This window comes from Planococcus citri, chromosome 1, assembly GCF_950023065.1.
Source record: "Planococcus citri chromosome 1, ihPlaCitr1.1, whole genome shotgun sequence".
NCBI classification, from domain to species: Eukaryota; Metazoa; Arthropoda; class Insecta; order Hemiptera; family Pseudococcidae; genus Planococcus; species Planococcus citri.
In genome coordinates, this window is record NC_088677.1 from 6,553,213 (window position 1) to 6,573,535 (window position 20,323).

The window sequence follows — 20,323 nt, forward strand, 5'->3', positions numbered from 1 at the left end:
ACGAACTGAGAGAAAAATTTAAAATATTTTCAGTTCCGAGGTACAAGTATGCACCTATACTTTGTCAGAGAAGGTCATGACCCAAAACCATACAGAAAATTTGTTTTAGCAGTCAGAATTTTATTTCATCTTAGACCTATTTTTCGCTGAACTTTTCGGATCATATTGGGAAAAGTTTTCGCCGCGCCGATGTCTCCCTTCATTTGGAAATTTTTAATCGCCCAACAGACGCCATTCTTCAAATCGACACATCCAAAAACTTAAGGTTCGACGCGCATGGAAGATTTCTATCATTTTTTACGAAACCGTTATTGCCTCGTATGTGACGTTTCCAATGGCTAGAAAAATGCCATTTTCGAACTCAGCGCACTCAAAAAACCTTAAAATCGATTTGCACGAAGGATTTTTATTATTTTTTCTATTTTTCCCCTCTTATAACGGTTGTTTCCTCGTATATGGCGCGTTTAATCACTGAAAGGGCGTTATTTTCGAACCCAGCGCACCCGAAAACCTTGAAATTGATATGCATGAAGGATTTTTATCATTTTTTGGAGTTTCTCCCCCCTCCCCTCCCCTCTATTTTTTTATTCCACTACAATCATTGTCATCTCTTGAAAGGTTGTAGGGTTTCGTCATGAGGGAGTGCACACTTTTTTCGGTTTTTACACGTCATTTTGAGCTTGAGACGATTGTTTCTGAAGTGCTATAATATGCTGAGTTATGAATGGATGTGTTTGGGGGGGGGGTGAGACCGTCTACCCGTCCCTCGTCTTCCAAAAAATTCAACCTTCGCTGACATTTTTATCCTGGTCATCAAAATGGAGTGAAAAATAAAGCATACGTTGGATTTCGACGAAAATTAATGAGGATGTTTATACTTTGAGTGGAAGACTACTAATTAACAAAAACCGAGCCCCTTACCTGTTCAGGGGGTCTCAATGCATTGACGCCTGGAGGAGGTGCAAAGGGGACAGTTTGCCTCGGGTCCAAACTTTTTCTGAAGGACACAAAAAAAATATTTTTCACTTCTTGAAACGCAAGTTTTCGAAAGCTCTTGCCCTCGTTTGGCTCGACCTTCTTATCTTTTCTTTTTTTAAATCAAGATGGAAATTGCTAACAAAAAAATCAAGTTTTAAAGCCAAAAAATTAAACTCTTCACAAAAAAAAAACATCGGTTTCTATACCTCTCGAAATACAAATTTTCAAGAACTTCCGCCTTCACTTGCGCCTGTATATAAGTGTAGGTCACTAGGTACTGTTTTTTTTTTCAAAATCAACTTCCTTCAAAAAAAGCATCATTAAATTCTAAAATTTTAAAAATCAAAAAATAATCTCCTCGTATTTTGAAAAAAAACTCGTATTTAGGCATTTTCAAGCAACATTTTTTAAAACCGCTCACCCTCGATTTGCTTGGACCAATTTGTTTCTCGTTTAATGTAAAATGAAAAAAATTTCACATTTGAGGCCTCCAAAAATCCCTCCTTCCCCCCCTAAATGAAAATTTTCACGTCGTATCAATTGGAAAACTTGATATTATTGTCTTTCACACCAGTTGGCCCCCCTCCCCTTCCCTTCCAACACCTTTCAAAAACCTCAATACAGTTTCTGATTTAGAAAAGCGGCCCAACATGAGCTGACGGAGCATGGGGACATAGGTCAATACCTATTCGAAAAGCCTAAGAAGAGGGACTCCCCTACCTGCTTGAGATGCGACACTGGAGAAGCCAAAGATACTCCTCACATCATGTGGAGGTGTCCTAGACACAACGACGCTATAGATCGGCTCAAGCAGGCCCTGATGTTGGACAAATGGCCCTGTGAACTGCCCAAACTGCTTGGACAGGGAGCTTCGCCAGCGAAGCATTGACTGTGAAGACACGCCAGCTAAGTGAAAGCGATGCTACATGATCAAGCACCCGAACACAGCAGGAGCTAGCTAGTAGTGAGATCTGGCCGATCAAGGACACATTGTGTCTATAGGTGCGTGGGCCAGGCATGCTACCCCTGACTTGCAAGTCATCACACCAGCGAAGAAGAACCCAGCAGCGAAGCGGACGAAGAGGAAGCCAAGCTAGCAGTCAACACTGAATCCGAAGAAGTCATCAAGCAGCAAAGCGGACAAAGAGGAAGCTGAGCTTGCAGAAACACCGAACACGACAACACCACCGGACAAGTCAAATACCAAATACCAGCAAAGAGGATGCCAGCAGCAGAGTGGATGAAGAGGAAACTGAGCTGCCAACCACCGGACAGAGAAGTTACCCTTCAAGTTTTGAGTTATAAAGAAGATTGTTATATTATGTTGTTAAAATTAAGTTGTGTTACTATGGTGAGCCGAAAAAAAAGACCCAACATGATACTTGCCCTGAGCCCGCATATTTTGTAGTGGTGGGATATTATCGATATTTATCGATATTTGCCGCAGTCGATATATATTGATATTTTGAAGCCGATAATCGATTATCAGAAAATGTTTAAAAATTATGCAAAAATCCAGCAAATAAATTGTGCGAGGTATTTTTTTGATCTTTTTGAGCATTTTCAGACTCTTTTAGAGTAAAATACTGATTATCACGGCTATTAATGGTAGCCATGGGCCTCATCTGTAGAATGATGAAATGTTGACAATTACGTCATCGATGTCATCATTATTTTAAAAAGCGCCAAATAGGTAGCTAGATACTGAAAAAGCAAAAAAATAAGGAATAGAAACAGCTTAGAGATGATTCAGTTTCTCTTTTCATCAAAAATCAGCTGTTTTATGGTCTTTTTATGAACATCAAAAACATCCGATATCTATACTATACAGCTGCAAGAAAAATAAATACCCAAAAAATACCCGAAAAATACACGAAAAATCGGAAAAAAATTCCCAGCCCGATCTATGGCACCTAGAGAGCTAATTTTTTTTTTAATCGACAGCTTAACGTCTCTAGAATATAGGAAAAATACGCGGGGGTAAAAATTTTGTAATTAAAGGGCCCAAATTTTGAGTTTAAATGGGTTGTTTTTGCCGTTTTTTCGATTATTCTCAAATATATCAAGAACGAAAAAGGCTAGAAGGGTGGATAATATCTCATTTTAAAGAGCATTAAATCCTGAACATTTCCCTCGATTACATTACCCGTCTAGAGTTTTTAGTTTTTGAGCTATTTTGAATCCAAATTTGAATTAAATTGAATTAAATTATCTCGAAAACTAAAAATGCTAGATGGGTACTGTCAACGAGGGAAATGTCCGAAAATTCATGCTCATTATAATGGCGAAGACAGATTAGCAAAAAGTTTATTATATCGTGCGATTTTGATCGATTTTTATGGCATTTTATAACAAAAAACCGTTAGGACGATGCGTGTACATTCACACCCACACAAGCATACGCACAACCACCAACGTAATTCCAGACATGATCACGCGACATGCGCGCGCATACAAACCTCCCACTCCTCCTTCAACAATGGAATTCTTCAGTGCAATGCGAGGATTATGATTTATGCATATCGATGAAGCGTGAAATTCTCAACAGAAACAGATACATATTATTGCTAATGTTATAATGTTAATCCGTCTGTCTTCGGTGCTTTGCTTTCGCGTCTATCATCTTTCATTTTAACCAAAGTTTTAATCAAAGCATATACCTACTTGGGAGCAAAACTCTTCTGAGAGTGAGTGAAGGGGGGTCAAGAGCGAGTTCCGAGGGCGAAGCCCGAGGAACGAGTATGGGGGTTGGGCCGCGAAGCGGCCAGGGGGCGTAGCCCCCTAGTATATCGATATTATCGATATCAGACCTCTGATATTTTGACGATATCAATAATATCCCATCACTAATATTTTGGAACTAAAAATTAAAAAATCCAAAAATCATGTATGTATTTTCACAATATATTTACAAAGTTCTATAAAATGTTCGCAATGGAATTGGAAAACCCATTATTGTGATCAAAGTGTAAAAAAAAATGTCAAAAATCGATTCGACCCTTTTCTCTGCACCAATTTTTTTGCAATTTTTTTTCATTCCTAGCCTCAAAGTTGGCAATTTTTATGTGGGGAAAAAAAACTTCCCAAGAATTTAAGACCTCCAGCTTGGAACTATAAAGCCCTCAAAAGAAAAAAAAATCAAAAAACCAATTTTAAAAAAAATAATAAAAAAATTTCCATTTCTGCATCAGAATCCCTTTAAACAATTATGTACTTAATAATCTAGAAAATCTTCCTCCAGGTCCCTTAAGCTATTCAGATCTCTTTGTATGAAGCACCCCCTCCCCCTCATCCTCCCTCAAATTGAAAAAAAAAGAAAAATGGAATAAATCAAAGCCAGCAGGCCAATTCTTTTTTTTAAATCCCATTGTTGTGTCAAATTCTGCTTAAAATAGGTACCTAGTCTCTTTCTCAAGAACAAAACTTTTCTCAGACCTTCCAAAAAAAGTTGCCCCACCCCCCCCCCCCCAAAAAAAACAGATGAAAAATCGAAAAATAAAAATATAAAATTAAAAGATTTTTTTGAAACTTTTCAATTTCTAATCACAATCTTTCAAAATAACCACCCTCGCTCACCTCTCCACCCTGACCGCAATATTACTCACTTATACTCGGATCTCCCAAAGTTGAAAAAGGTATCTAAAAATAAATCAAAAGATTTTTTTGAGGGCCCGAGAGAAACATTCAAGATTTTAAGAGATTCGCCATCCTTAACATTTATTTGCGATTTTCTGACATTTAAAACAAAAAAATTTATTCGAATTTTGACGATTTTTCTCTTTAAATTTGTACCCACGTAGGTATTTAAAAAAAAAAAAAAAAACAGCTGATGCCACTGAAAATTAGTACCTACTTATTTGCATATCTGAAAAATTCTCCGATAAGATAATAATTAGTAAGACTGAAGATAAATTTCAATACACATATCTCGCATACGTTTCGATAAGATTGCAGCAAAAAAAATATGAAATCATTTTCCGCTGAAATTCATCATCACGTCATTCACGTCACGAGTACAGAGTGACTCGATTGATCACATCATCCATGTGCACAGTCAATTTTAAATCAACGTATTATAACGACATACCAATGAAGAAAATATTTTTCCTTTTTATAATATCAGCAACAGGTAAATTTTCATCCCTATCTTTTTAGTATACAGTTTCTATTTATAAGATATGGCTCATTATACATACGTACGATCGATCATTTTTCAACGTTCAACAGCTTTGCAAATTATACACTGTATAATTCAATGGAAAGACGTCAGTCATACTCTTCATTGGGAATACACGTTGGATAAATTCAAATCCGAGAAGGATAGCATAGCTGATTTCTACGATAGTGTCGCTCAAGTAGTGGAAAAGGGCAATGAAAGTGTTTGGATTCGTGTGAATGCTTACAAAAATGGTATGTTTACAGATAGTATTATTTCACAATAGAACACAAATATCGGAGGTGGTATTTTTAAAATTACCAGAAATCAAAAATTTGAAAAAATATTATTCTTGGGAACGATCTACAAATAAAAAATGTTCTACAGTATTTTCCCAACAATCAATACCTACGTTAGTCGTTGTCATCGATTTTTAGCGAATCTGTGAAGTGAATCATTGAAAAAAACGCCAAGCATGAAGTACTACGTACTGGTACTGACGTCAGAACTACTTTTCAAAACTAATTATTCGAAAAAAAATTCACGATGATAATATTTTTCCAAATTAATCCCCAACACGATTCATTTGATCAATTTTCATGAACTACGAGTACTACATGATACGAAGAACACTTTAAAATTCAAAAAACCATATTTTTTTCTAAACACGAATGATCAATCTGATTACCCATCAATGAATTGTTCCGAACTCAAATTACCCTGTACAATTTTAAAATTCAACCTACATTGGCAAAAAAATCACACGTAGCCTTATTCTTTCTCCTGAATTAAATTCTCGTTAATTTTCTCATTCGTTCAGATTCAAGTTTAGTGTACAAATGCGGCGAATATTTACTCTCCAGATATCAGGAATTGTCTTCGAAAAACGCCAGCATATTTACAGAAGATGAAAAAACCTTAATTCGCAGTAAGTCTTCGAGTTCAATTTTCTCGCCATAAAATTCAAAACACTCTTAGATAATCATTCGAATTCATATTTTCGCAGCCGAATACCGATTTTTATGCGCATCTATGATTATGATCGATTCGTGTGAGTAATTAATGCGAGATATCTCTCTCCCTTTCTAGCACTTGATGAAATATTTCTGATTTCAATTTTTTTTATTTTCAGGGCACCATTGGATAGATTTACAAGGCGGCAGTAAGTTAAAGTGAAACGAATACCTACAATAAAGAACAAAAAAAAACATCGATTCGAAAAATTACCCGTAATTTGCGTAACTTGAACTGTTGCAGGTATTATCTCGGCTATATTCAAAGCCGCAGGAGGTACGTAAAACTATTCATTTCATTTTCCTCTGGCATTTTATATTTTTTATTATTTTTTCAGCGACGACGAACGAAAAAAATAACAGTTATATTTCATTTTAGGTGACGTCGTCGAAGCGATCGGCGAAAAAAGCATGAATAAGCCATTGAATCAGATAACGTATCCGTAAATGAACAGATACAGCACAATAATTCCATCTCGCCCGTTATCGTTCTCGCTCATTCGTTCCTGGCTATGGGAGGACTCTGGGACACCTTTATTTTTACAATCAACAATCTCGAACTAACATCGCAGTCATCGACGAACGATCCATATTGAAAAATTACTACTTTGAATAGGGTCAATTTTGGGTTAATTGACCACGTATCATTTCCAGGTGATCTGGAGACCTTCAATGAAGAGTCAATTTTCTTCATAAGCTTTTGAAATCGGCTTCAGGAACTTCAAATTTAATTTCCATCACCACATCTATTCTTTTGAAAGATTATGAGGAAATTGAAATCTAGCAAAAAAATTCAGATAACCTAGAAATGACGAAATTCGGCACTGTGAGGTCGATAACAATGGAGGGAGAGGGGCTTCGTCAATTTTCTCAAAAAAAAAAAACAACATTCTATACAAAGAAGAATGCACACACGTATTGTACTTATTTGGTGCTCACAAAAATTGTAATTTTCAATAAAAAATAAGACTGTTTAAAATTTCTTCAAAAGAAAATACTCAAACATTTTAAATTCTACCATATCGATAATTTGAAAAAATTACAGAGAAAGTCTACTCTATATTTTCGTGCTAATTTTAGCTATTCAGTACTCAGTACTCAGCCATTAACAATAGTAAACCCAAAAGAAGAGAGAGAGAGAGAGGGACACAAAGGCCTTTGTTACGATTCCAGCTCCTCCCTCCCGGTCTCTAATTAAAATTAAGGGCCACAAACAATGTTAAAATACCATGGACATTTGAAAATGACGTGATTTCTCAAATTTTGGGCGGTGTTATGTGTTTGAACATACATACAGACTCGTATTTTCTGAATATTACCCTCACTGATCCTTTCTAGCAGCTCCTCATGTTGGAAACATTCAAGATGAGGTGTGCCAAATGGACTCGGTGTGGCCAAGTGAAGCTTCAATAATTTAATAGCAATTGAACATTGATAAATTTACTTTAATTACCAGTAACTTACTGCAATTGCAGGTAATTTATCGTAATTACTGGTAATTTACCGTGATTACAGGTAATTACTGGTAATTTACCGTAATTACAGGTAATTGCTGGTAATTTACCGTAATTACAGGTAACTATTGGTAATTTACCGCTATGACGGGTATTTACCAGTAATTTACCGTAATGACGGGTAAATACCAAAAATTTAGTGAACAGAAAAGAACAAAATTACAGAAAAATTGTCAAAAATCCACCGAAATGACATAAAATACCAAAAACTGAACACAATTACAAGTAATTAGCAGTACCTTCCCATCCCAATACAACAGTTAAACAACAGATATTCATCAGAAATTTACTGTAAATACGGTTAATTACTAGTAATTTGCCGGAATGAGGGGCAAGCATCAGTAATTTACCATAATGGCAGAAAATGTTGGCAAGTCAACGTAATTACGGGTAAAAATCTGTAATTTACCATAATGACAAGTAATAACCTATAATTTATTATCATAACATGGTTCCAATAACTAACAGTAATTACAGGTAATTACCTGTACTTTTTTGTAATCACAGAGTAATTACCTGTTATTTACCGTAATTACGAGTAATTACCTGTTATTTACCGTAATTACGAGTGATTACCTGTTATTTACCGTAATTACGAGTAATTACCTATAATTATCATAAGAACAGGTGGTTTCTAACAATTTACTGACAATTTAGCCAAAAAATCGCGACTTTGGGTTGGCAACTCTGACAAGTGACAAAGGTAACACTTTTTTGACAATCTCGCTGTTAAAAAAAGGTTTGGCAATTTCAGAGGGAAAAGGACTTTTGAGATGTTTAGACAAAATATAAAAACTTTCTCATCAATTTTTTCGACAGTAATTGGAATTATTTGACAACTTGGCAAGAAATGGGACAGTTTTCTACGTACAACAGTTTCAGTAAAAAAGAGAAATAGTTTGACATGATTGACAGAACAAGGTTTACTCTAAAGACTGTGATTAATGGCGGGTAATTACAAGTAATTTACTGCAAGTACCAGTAATTTACCATAATTACTAAATTCACCAGTAATTCACTGTAATTAGTTAATTACCAGTAATTTACCTCAATCATCAGTTATATACCATACCTAATATTATCAGTAATTAACCATGATACATCTCAATTAACTGTAATTTACCGGAATTACTAACAATTTACCATAATCACCAGTAATTTACCATAATTACCAAAATCACCAGTAATTTACTGTAATTAGTTAATTATCAGTATTTTACCGCAATCTTCAGTAATTTACCATAATCCACTGTAATTATCCGTCATTTACCGTAATCACTAACCATTTACCGTAATTACCAAAATCACCAGTAATTTACTGTAATTAGTTAATTACCAGTAATTTACCATGATACACTGTAATTACCTGTAATTTACCGTAATCACCAGTAATTTACCATAATTACCAAAATTACCAGTAATTTACTGTAATTACCAGCAATTTACCGCAATTATCAGTAATTTACCATAATTACCATAATTACCAGTAATTTACCATAATTATCAGCCATTTACCGCAACTATTAGCAATTTACCATGATTACAGTGGACAAACAAATGGAGTGACCAGAAACAAAAATTGAGCAAAACTAAAAAAACCAGCTTAAAAAATTATGAGGTTTGTTTTTTTTTTACATGGATTTTGGCAGATTTAAAATCTACGATAATCTGCTACGATAGTAGCTTTTGAAAATGATTTTGGATTTTACTTGAAGAGAGAAGACTTCTGATGTTTTGAACGTTTGTGTTGGGGATCTAAAAAGTGTTTAAAAAAGAGATTCAAAAAACGTCCAAAACCCAGATTTTCGAGAATCCGTGTGAAAAAAAAACAAACTTATATTTTTTTGATCGAAGTAGACCCTTTTCACCTCGCCCTACCTGTATCCTCGTTCACTCTACTCAGCGATAAAACACAGACAAGAGAGTTTTCGTTCCAAAGAGCACAAAATTCCCCATTTTTTCCCACGACATCTACAACATAAAACCTTCTTCTTCATCACTTCTTATGAAAATTTCATCAAAGAAAACATTCTTCTTCTTAATTTTTTCAAAACAAATAAAAACAAGTTCTCTCGGCGCTGAAAAAATCCTACAAACTTGTTCATGTAAAAAAAGCTCAAAAGTAAAGAACTTTAATCAAATCACCCGAAAAACAATTTCGTTCTCTTTCGTCAATGAAAATCACTCCAAGTTTCCGCACCAGCTTTTAAAACTTATCGAACCGAATCGTCAAAAAGACATATCCGTCATTCAGCTCGCACTCGCTGGTAGCCTTTATATTGCTTATCTGAGCCATCTAAACTCATTGGCACGATACGGAAAAGGCCTTTTAAAAGTATACTATACAGTTATACACCTTTTCGTAAACGTCAACGTGAAAATGATACAACGACGGCCGGTAAAGTTACCCAGTTTGATGGCAAAACCACCCCTGTCTCCTATAGCATCATTCTTCCTCCTCGAACTCCATTGCCTTATGGTATTTATCGTCGTCGTTGCCCTATCAACTCTATAGGTAAAGTGCGAGTGAGTGACGGATTTTCAAATATATTTATCGATCATCGGCCGCCCTGTGGGCCTTTTTTTTCATTTTTTATTCATTTTACGAGCAATACACCGTCGCGCCGACGACGAGACGACGCGGAAGTGTTAATACGTCTTCATTTCGGCGAAATATTCCGACTAACTTTTTTTCGCACTCTCCCCCTATCGTTCATATTTCCTCAACACGTACGCGAGCCATTTTTACACCTTTGTATAGTATACCTAAGTCGGCTTTTCGTTCATTAACTTTCATCCTTATTCGGTTGCTCGTCGTGCTGTTGCCCTCACAGCCTATTATTTCTGCGGTTTACTTATACTTATATATATTTCGCGATACGTCTTGTGCGTATTCGCGCCATCCACCTTACTCTGTGTGGCGAAATGTACCATACCGAAACCATTACTAAGTATACGCTTCAACGAACAAGATTAATTTTACTACTTTATATACTACGCAGCGTCTATCTCCCATTTACCTTCTTCTTTTTCGCTAATTCTCACCTTTCTGCGTTACTTTTCTCTTCCAATTTTTTTCTCACCTTTTTCCCATCATTTTGCGAGCCGACGAGGCGAGCATTTAATTCCTTTAACGATCGTCGTAAATAACGCGAATGAGAACGAATTTCGACTAGGGGTTGTACAGGGTGTTTCGTAAGTCTTGGCTGAGGCCGAAATGGTGGTTTTTTTTAGAGAGTCTAAATTAGTGAGATGATTTGGAATGTTTTAAGCAAAATGACTAAAATGAGGAATTTAAAAAAAAAACATTTGGACATTTCAGACCCCACACAGAGTGTTCAAAAACTCACGAGTACCTGTATATCTTTTTCATTGAAAAATGGGAGGGGGAAGGGATGAGCCTCCGCGAATGCTTTTTTAAGAACTGTGAATAAATTTTCTGGATAAGCTGGCGCCCCCTGGAAACAGTAGTTCAACTACTGGCCAATCATCCCATTACCTGTCAACCATGCACCCTACACCCAGGTTAAAACGGCCCTTCTCAGGGCCTTCGACGAGGACACCTCCCTTAAGGATCATGCCCATAAACATAGAGAGCCTGTCAGGGCCAAAGGAAGTTATACTAGCTGAAATGGTCAAGAACCTGAACATAGATGTGATCACCATTCAAGAAACACACAGGTGCAGAGAAAGCCGGAAGCCAAAAATTGAAGGAATGAAACTTATTATTGATAGACCCCATGAGAAATATGGAAGTGCCACACTAGTTAAGTTAAACATGGAGATGATAAGTACTTCACTGTCATCGAGATTCTAACAATTGACATGGGAGACTGCTCAATCTCATCAGTTTACAAACCACCACACATAGAATTTACATGGACAGAAAACAGCAATGTCCCACCCACAAAAACGAGAATAATAGTTGGAGACTTCAACAGCCATAGCGTAAACTGGGGATATGCTGAAAATGATACAGATGGTGACCTAGTGGAGAAATGGGCTGAAGAGCAGCAGCTGAGCTTGGTCTTCTATGCAAAACTGCCTGCATCCTTCAATAGTGGAAGATGGAAACGCGGATATAACCCAGATAACATTTTTGTTTCAGAGTGAATCTCAAGTCTATATTGTCACAAACGAGTAGCAGATCCCATTCCCCGAACCCAACACAGGCCAATTATATGCGAAATTAAGGCGGTCATCAGCCCAATTGAATGTGAAAACCCACCTCCAAGATTCAATTTCAAAAAGGCCCATTGGGAATCTTTTAAACAGGCAATTGAAGAAAAGATAGATGACCTACTGCCAATACCAGAAAATTATGAACTCTTCAATGAAATCATTATCATATTCCAAGGGGAGCAAGAAAGGAGTATATCTCTGAAATGGAGCTGCACCTCATGACACAATACAAGGAGTATGTTAAAAAATTCAATGAAAATCCCTACAGTGAGGAAACCATTGAACTAGGAAATCAATTAGCAAGTGATATAGCAGAATCTAGACTGAAAAAATGGCAGGAATTAGTAGAAAATCTGTATTTCTGCAAAGATAGCCGAAGAGCCTGGCAACTGTTGAAGAGACCTGAAAGAGGCAAAACTCAACAGAGCAATTTCACTCAGGTTACAGCTAACCTAGTAGCCCATCAACTACTCCTGAATGGCAAGACTGACAGCAAAAGCAGCCAAACAAAAGTAGAAAGATGCATGGATGTGGAAAACTTTGCCACACCAATTACTAACAATGATGTGAAGTCTGCAATCAAACTGTCTAAAAACAGGAAGGCTGCTGGTGTGGATAACATGTATATTGAATAGATCAAACACTTCGGACCAAAGGCAATAAATTAGATCCAAAAAGTGTTTAATACCTGCATAGAAACTTCAAAAATGCCAAGACTATGGCAACAGGCACATGTTATTGCATTACAGAAACCAGGCAAGGATGCAAATGACCCAAAGAATTACAGGCCTTTCTCCCTGTTGTGTCACCTATACAAGATTTTTGAAAGAGTCATTTTAAAGCTTATGGCTGGCTGTATAGATGAGGGGCTGATCAGACAGCAGACTGGATTTAAGACCAGGAAAATCATGCACTGGCCAGATATTACACTCAACACAGCACATTGAAGATGGCTTTGAAAAGAAGAAAGTCACTGGAGTAGTGTTTGTTGACCTCACAGCAGCATTTGACACAGTATGCCACCGACTACTCCAGTATAAGGTGTACCAACTCACAAAGGATTTTAAATTTACACAGATAGTCACTATGTTGATGAAAGACAGAAGATTCTATTTGACACTCAATGGTAAAAACAGCACCTAGAGGTGGCAAAAGAATGGATTGCCTCAGGGCAGTGTTTTGTCACCAATTCTCTTCAACATTTACACCAATGACCAACCAGTTGGACCAGATACTAACCACTTTCTGTATGCACTATGCAGATGATCTTGCACCAACTGCCCAACATGATACGTTTACGGAGGTGGAGGACACACTAAACCAGGCTATAGAAGAACTGGACACATACTATAAAGATAACCACCTCAAACCAAATCCAACAAAGACAGAGACATGCTCTTTTCATCTCAGAAATCGTGAAGCAAAGCGACAATTGAATATTCAATGGGGTGGAACAGACCCAAAGCATGCAGATAACCCCAAATACCTGGGTGTAACCCTAGATAGGTCCTTGACCTACAAAAGGCACTGTAAGGCAACTAAAATGAAAGTTGCAGCCAGAACAAATATAATTCACAAACTAGTAGGCAGCAGTTGGGGAGCTAAGCCCCAAGTTATGAGAGCATCTGCACTGGCACTATGCCATTCAGTGGGAGAGTATGCCTGCCCTGTTTGGAGTCGTTCAGCAGATGCAAGCAAAGTTGATATACCCTTAAACAAAGCATGTAGATTGGTGACAGGGTGCTTACACCCAACACCATTGAATAACCTATATGAGTTGAGTGGAATTGCCCCACCAGCAGCCAGACGTGAAGTTGCATCCATGGTAGAGAAGACAAACATGCTAAAGAATCCGCTGAATCCTAAGTATGGATATGAAGAACTGGCAGAAACCTGCCTCAGATCTAGACACAGTTTCATGAAAACAGTTGAAGAACTAAAAGATACTCCTAGCACAGATAGATGTCGCATATGGAATGCAGGTGGCCAGGGAAGAACTACGCAGGAAGCCCTACCAAGTGGAGAATACTTGAAATATGGACTGTGGAAAACACTTAACAGATTGAGGAGCGGAGTCACATGGTCAAAGTACAACCTTCATAGATGCAGTTGGCTGATGATGATCTGTGTGAATGCGGTGATGTTCAGACTGACAGACACTTATTTGAATGTGAACTATCAGGAAAAATCGATCCTGGAAAATTAAATGGGACACTTGATGATGAAGCAGTTAGATTCCTGGAGTACTGGCAGGAGAGGGGAATTTAGATTTATATTGAATTTTTCATGTTAATTGAATGGTTCCACCAGAAAAGGGCCTAACTGAAAAGATGGCGATTTGAGAAAAACGCATTTTAAACATTTGAATATGAATATCATATAGAAAATATTAGAATAACATGCAACTTATTATTTTTTTTCATTCCTCATACATTGAAGATTCAAAATCATTCTTTACTTTTACTTTTCTGCAATAAAATACAAAGAAAGCACTGAAAATACAAAGTGGACAATTAGGCCCTTTCTTGTGAACCTACTTTTTCGATGAAAAAATGTGCTGAATCGCGTAATTTTATCATGTAAAAGGCAATATTATATAACATTATAACGAAGTTGGGTTAAAATAGGTCATTTAAACGTTCTCAACAACTATTTTGTAGAAATTTATTTTTTCCTTAAGAAATTCCGCACCACTGAAAAATTACAAAAAAGTTACTTTTGTCTGTAAAAAATGGCGTACCACTGATAAGTTATGAAAACCAAGTGCAAAACATAGTAATAACGCAAACCACCAGACTCTCAGAGACAATTTGGTGAGAAATCGGCGGAGGTGTCCGACTTTGACGTTCAGTTTTGAAGGCGTGACTATAGTTAGCGTGTAAAGGGAGGAATTGCGCCATTTTCCGTCGCTTAGGTGAGGGAAAATTGTTCTCCTTCTACCTTTCGCTCAGTTCTCTTACGTAACCACGCTATCTAGCGGTTTAGTTCGCGTCAGTGAAGTGTTTCACGTTATCCGATCACAACTTCAGTCAATCACGGACTCACTAAGCGAGAGCTTAGTTTCCATTCGATAGATAGGTCGAGGTGCGGAGCCCTATCAGTACGTTCGACGTATGGAGCACGTACTTTCCACCTTATTATTACTGGGATATGGAATATCTTTTACGTAATGGACAATCGGATTGGATCGTGGTTACTCAAGAGATGAACTGCAGCATCTCTAAATTCTCACTTTAGAGTCATTCATACTGGACCTGCCCTATCCGGCATGAATGCCCTTGTCCCTGGGTGGTGTTTTTAACACACATTTGCGACTACTTGTACTCGCTTCTTTTATTCAAATCGTAATTCTATTTACGTAATATAATCAGACTATGTACAATACAGTGCTTAATAACCAATAAAGCTAATGTAACGTTATGGTCGACCGAGTATTCATTTATTCATATTATTCTATATGCATAATTTCTCATCTCATATTTTATCTCCGAAGAGTAGGTATACGAGGCGGTAAGTCGCCAGTGCCTATCTGTGCTTAGCACTAGGTATAGGTCTAACTAGGTCATAAGGGTGAAGTTAGACCATGTAAGACATGTAGCACCTAGGTGCAAGTAAAAGATCAACACTGTCTTTACATTTGGCGCCCAACGTGGGGCTCGAGTGCCATAAATGCCATAAAATTTCCATAGAAATCACGAAGATCCAAGGACCAAATACCATCAACCAAGGTCAACTTCAACACCCATACCTACTTTTCACATGTGTGTGTTTAGTTCATAAGATGTTATTAATAAGATTCTTGGACCATAAATCACCATAAAGAAGTCATTTACGTAAGGATTTGATCCAGCAGTCAATGGATGGAAATATGATACCATTTATGGTTCACAGTTATTTCATATGTATTTTTACGTAATGGAAAATGAACCAATTATTTCATCAGTTCGAGAAGATTTCATGTTTCGAGAAAATAGGAATGCGAGTTCATTACCTATTTATCAAACAGTGATATGGCAGTAAAATACAAGTACGTATTTGCAGTATATTGCACGAATATTTTCGACCTATAAATAGATGGGGATTTTGACATTACACTATTTCAATGTGTTCAACAACGCGAAGTAGGTACCTACCTACGAGTCAGCGATTACATTCGAGCATTCAGCATTGTTACAACGAAATTACGTTCAAACATGTTACCATGATAACGGAGGAACGTGATTTTTGCTGAACTTCATACAATAGAAATTGTGTTCAAGTTTTTATGGGAAAAAACCAACTCTACAGGCATTGTACTTTGGCCTAAAATCCCCACCATCGAGATTATTTATCTCTCACTTTCAACGGAGCTACGAGCATTCGATACGATATCCGAATCATTATGTTTATTTCTTTCGTATGAAGGAGTTCTCAATATCGTTTCGCTTTGCGTAACTTAGCATTTGCTTTCGTTATACTTCCGAACTTACGTTTTTCGTTAGTTTTGTTACAGATACATTGTGTCTCTTGCGTAATTAATTGCGTTCCAGTTCAATTCCAGTTCCAGTCAAACGGTTCAATTTATTGAAATGGATTCCAACCAATCTAATAACGTGGGAAATGTCAACGGACAATCCAATGGTCAAAGCCAAGGTATGGTTCCAGCCAATCCAAATCAGTCTGGATATTATGTTCAACCTCAGGTATACAATCCAAACGTGACTCAGTGGCCTCATCCTCAATACTTTGCGAGTTCCACTCAGATTATGCCTCCGAATGGTCAACCTCCGATACCATATGGAACCCCTGGTTTCTACTTTCCGAATCAATCTATGGTTTATGGTCCACCTCAACCGATCCAATACATGGCTCCTCCTCAAGGTAATCCTCAGTCGGTCCAGCCAGCTCAAGGCACTGTTCAATCTAATCCTCCAAGCCAAACTCCGAGTCAAGCCAATAATTCGATTCACTCAAATAGCAACCAAACTGGCAATACTACTGTGATTCCGAACCCAGTTGTTTCTCAACCTGGTACCTCAACTCAAAATATACAAACGAGTTCGAGTACTCAGGGGCAGAATACAAGTACCGTCCAAGCCACTCAACCTCAACCAACCCCTCAACGTATAGTGGATGGTCAGGGCCATAGTTTTCATCCTAAATCACGTAACTTTACAAAGTATCGAGAAGATTTGAAAGCGGTCAATCAAACTAAAGATCTTCCAGTTACAAAAGCTTGTGCGAGGTTTGTATCAGCTCGAGGGTATAAAATAGGAAAAAACGTTTCTAAAGTTTTAAACTTACGTAATAACGAAGAACAATCTCGTACCAGTCATGCTCATAATAGTTTACTCGATGAGCTGCATGAATCTATGAATAGACGCCCTCAGAGCCAACCTCCTCAATACCAACCTCCTCAGCAGCAACACACTGCTACACCGCCTAATGTTTCCAATTACGTTCATGAGGAAAGAGAGGAAAGTGCTTTTACACTTGAGCAAACCTTACAGTGGTGTGATTTTGACAATAGAGCTGCATGTGAAAACATAGGCAAGGATGTTTCCAATAAAAATCTATCAATAGCCGCTATATTAGATCCTCCTAGGAGAGAGGGTCAGGCAGCACGTCGAGTATATAATTTTGATGCGCTCGATCATTCAATGGGATTTGATGGCGTTGAGATAACAGTTCCGACTCCAACCGAGAATACTGAGCTACAAGATCATATCAAATGGTCACTGGAGTGTAATGATGATCGTATCAAATCCACTGAGGATATGCAATTACGAATACGTTCTCTTGAAAAGGAATTGTCAGATACTAGAGAGGATATTAAAGATGTATATAAAAGATTATCTACCCAAATCGAAAGAGGATTTCTATACTTCCGCGAAGCCATGATCAAAGATACCCGTACAATAAAGAATTTATTTCACGAATCATATAAACAAACACAACACATTAACCATGTAGCATTAAGTGGTATGAGATTGGGCCTTGCTGCTACGGACGAGATGGCAGAAATCAGACCTATGTGCGAAGATTTGTTGGATGCTGCAGCTGACACTTATGAGGTCCTACAACCCATGATTAGACGTTTCAATGAGATTAGTCCAGTCCCATTATTTACATCAAATGGTATACCTAATCCACCGCCAACTACTCCACAACCTCAAATTACCAATCCCACGATTCCAGCAATTATGTATTCACAACCACCGCCAGTATATAACAATACGATTCCGCAAAACAATACAACATCTAACGTTACTTCGAATGTCATACCAAATGCTATGAACGTATCAACTCCTAATAACGTTACTACCACCAACAACCTGATTGATTTAACTCAAGATCAAACTCCACCTGGTATTGAAATTCTTAAGGAAAGTGGAAGGTTAGCTCAGACCAAAGAAGTTATGGAGAGTATGATCAATAATTTGGGATTAATTTATAAAAAATCAAATGGAGAAGAGCAAATTGTGGAATTCCAACTTGGAACGAATCACCTAATGAAAACACCCGATGCTAATCCCAGACAACGGCAATTAAGTTATGAATTAGACATTGCGGAGAAAAATAATTACAAATTGAAGTCAAAGAATATTTTCGACAACAGACATCGGTTAACTAACACTAATTTATTTGAAGTAATTTCATTTGTCCTCAAATTTGAACAACAAATGTGTAATAAAGGTGCCTCCAACTCTCAATATATTGAATTTTTCAACGAACTTTTAATCAGTGAGGCAGCCATCAACTGGAAAGATTCACTCAAACGATCGTTTACTTTTTATTATAATCATCGTACATCATTCATATTAACCATGTGGAATCAACAGCAACACGAATGTGCAAAAGCACACTTCCGTACAATCAATTTAGCTACCGATTCAACTAAGAGCTGGGCTTTAGATTTCTTAAAATGGTACACTATCTTAGGAGATACTAACATGACTGATGATGACCTTATTTCTACCTTACATTCAGTTGTACCTCCAAATATGCAACATCATTTTGGTCTTGAAATTACATGCAATAGAGTGGCATTCGAAAAACGCATCCGAGATCTAACTATTCGACAGTTACCTACATCGTTACGACAACCTAATTCGTTACTATATCAATCTACCCCGATTCTGCCTGTTAAGAAAAACAAGAAATTCAATAAATTCGGCAAAGGTTCGCAATCCAACTCCAAACCTAATCAGAACACCACTGGGGCATCCAATCAGCCAGCGGCAGGAAATTCTGGTGCTCAACCGTTTCGAACACAAGTTAATCACACGGATATCTCCCAGCCGTCATCCTCTCAATCACAAAATGACGGAGACGATTTTCAACAACACAATGATGAAAGTTCAAAAAACGGGGAAGACTCCGACTCCTCCGACGCAGAGGAGGGGACGGGGAACAACGATCAAGAATAAATAATACGTTACGTAAGAAAAAAGAATTCCCATTTTCGGAATACGAGTTTTTCGGGGATTCTTTAGCCCAAAAATTGTCCGAAATAGCCGAATATGATGTTACACCTTCTTCAATTTTACGTAATGACATTGCACTTCGCGATTTATTACATCAAATTAAGAACAACAAATATAATAAAAAACACGCTATTATTTCATTTGGTCAACGCGAATTAAACAGCAAATTCGTGGATTTCAGTCAATTTGCTAAACTCTCAGATCAATTAATGGCCACTCTCATCGATAAAAAATTCCAAGACATTATTGTTCTATTTCCGTTAGTATTACCACCAAAGAACAATTTGCATCATGTACAAACTACACGATGGCATGCGTTTCAGAAATTATTTTCTGCTTTATCAAAGTTACGTAATGTACGGGTCATTTTCGAAACTTCATTAATTTTCACATCAGTTAATCCAGATCCCTCCATTGATGGCAATTATATCGTTGATGAAGATATGCATGGTAACGTAAAGCCTGATATCACGAAATTCTTCAAAAACAATGCCGGTATATTCTATCCAATACAGCAACTGAACGAGAAATTGAAAGAAGTTTTCACAGATATAGCTTCTGATTCCAGTCCGGTGATTATTCGTCCCAAATCCACTAATACCTCTGAAAAAGACAGAACTATCTACAATGAGTTATTTGAAGCCAATAGACTTAAGGAATACGATTATTCAAAACCTGATAATTACGATCCAACGTTTGATTTACCAGTAAACGCTTTCACTATTGATTTCCGGCCACCTATACCTGAACCCGAGTACGAATCCGATTACATTATCAATGCAACACGTGAACAATTGGCAATTTGGTACCACACATATAAAACAGCTCATCTTAACGCCAAACGGATTCATAATCAAATAATTAACACTGATGAGAATAACATTGAGAAATTAGTTGATATAGATGATCTAGAAATTGGTATCTATGACAATTCCGACGGGTTCTTTAAGCATGTACCATCATCTAACGTAATCGATCACAAATACAAGCACGATGGAAAGCGCTTCATTAAAT

General features: G+C 37.2%; 2 protein-coding genes across 4 annotated transcripts in view; one reads left to right on the forward strand and one right to left on the reverse strand.

Annotated features, from left to right (window-relative positions):
* The window catches only part of krz (kurtz), a 308,096-nt gene that overhangs the window by 201,245 nt on the left and 86,528 nt on the right, over positions 1–20,323 (reverse strand). The window lies entirely within an intron of this gene.
* On the forward strand, positions 4,937–7,126 carry LOC135846026 (uncharacterized). Its single transcript, XM_065364979.1, has 7 exons — positions 4,937–5,107; positions 5,206–5,388; positions 5,955–6,062; positions 6,141–6,185; positions 6,267–6,296; positions 6,392–6,424; positions 6,527–7,126. Exons 1-7 carry the CDS (start codon positions 5,023–5,025, stop codon positions 6,592–6,594), a joined length of 552 nt encoding a protein of 183 aa, XP_065221051.1. The 5' UTR covers positions 4,937–5,022; the 3' UTR covers positions 6,595–7,126.

What these genes read in the sequence shown, in the direction of transcription:
- LOC135846026 (XM_065364979.1), top strand. Translation starts at nt 5,023, where the DNA reads ATGTGCACAGTCAATTTTAAATCAACGTATTATAACGACATACCAATG. An exon ending in TATGATTATGATCGATTCGT is followed by an intron (nt 6,186 to 6,266) that starts GTGAGTAATTAA and finishes TTTTATTTTCAG; the next exon opens with GGCACCATTGGATAGATTTA. An exon ending in TATATTCAAAGCCGCAGGAG is followed by an intron (nt 6,425 to 6,526) that starts GTACGTAAAACT and finishes ATTTCATTTTAG; the next exon opens with GTGACGTCGTCGAAGCGATC.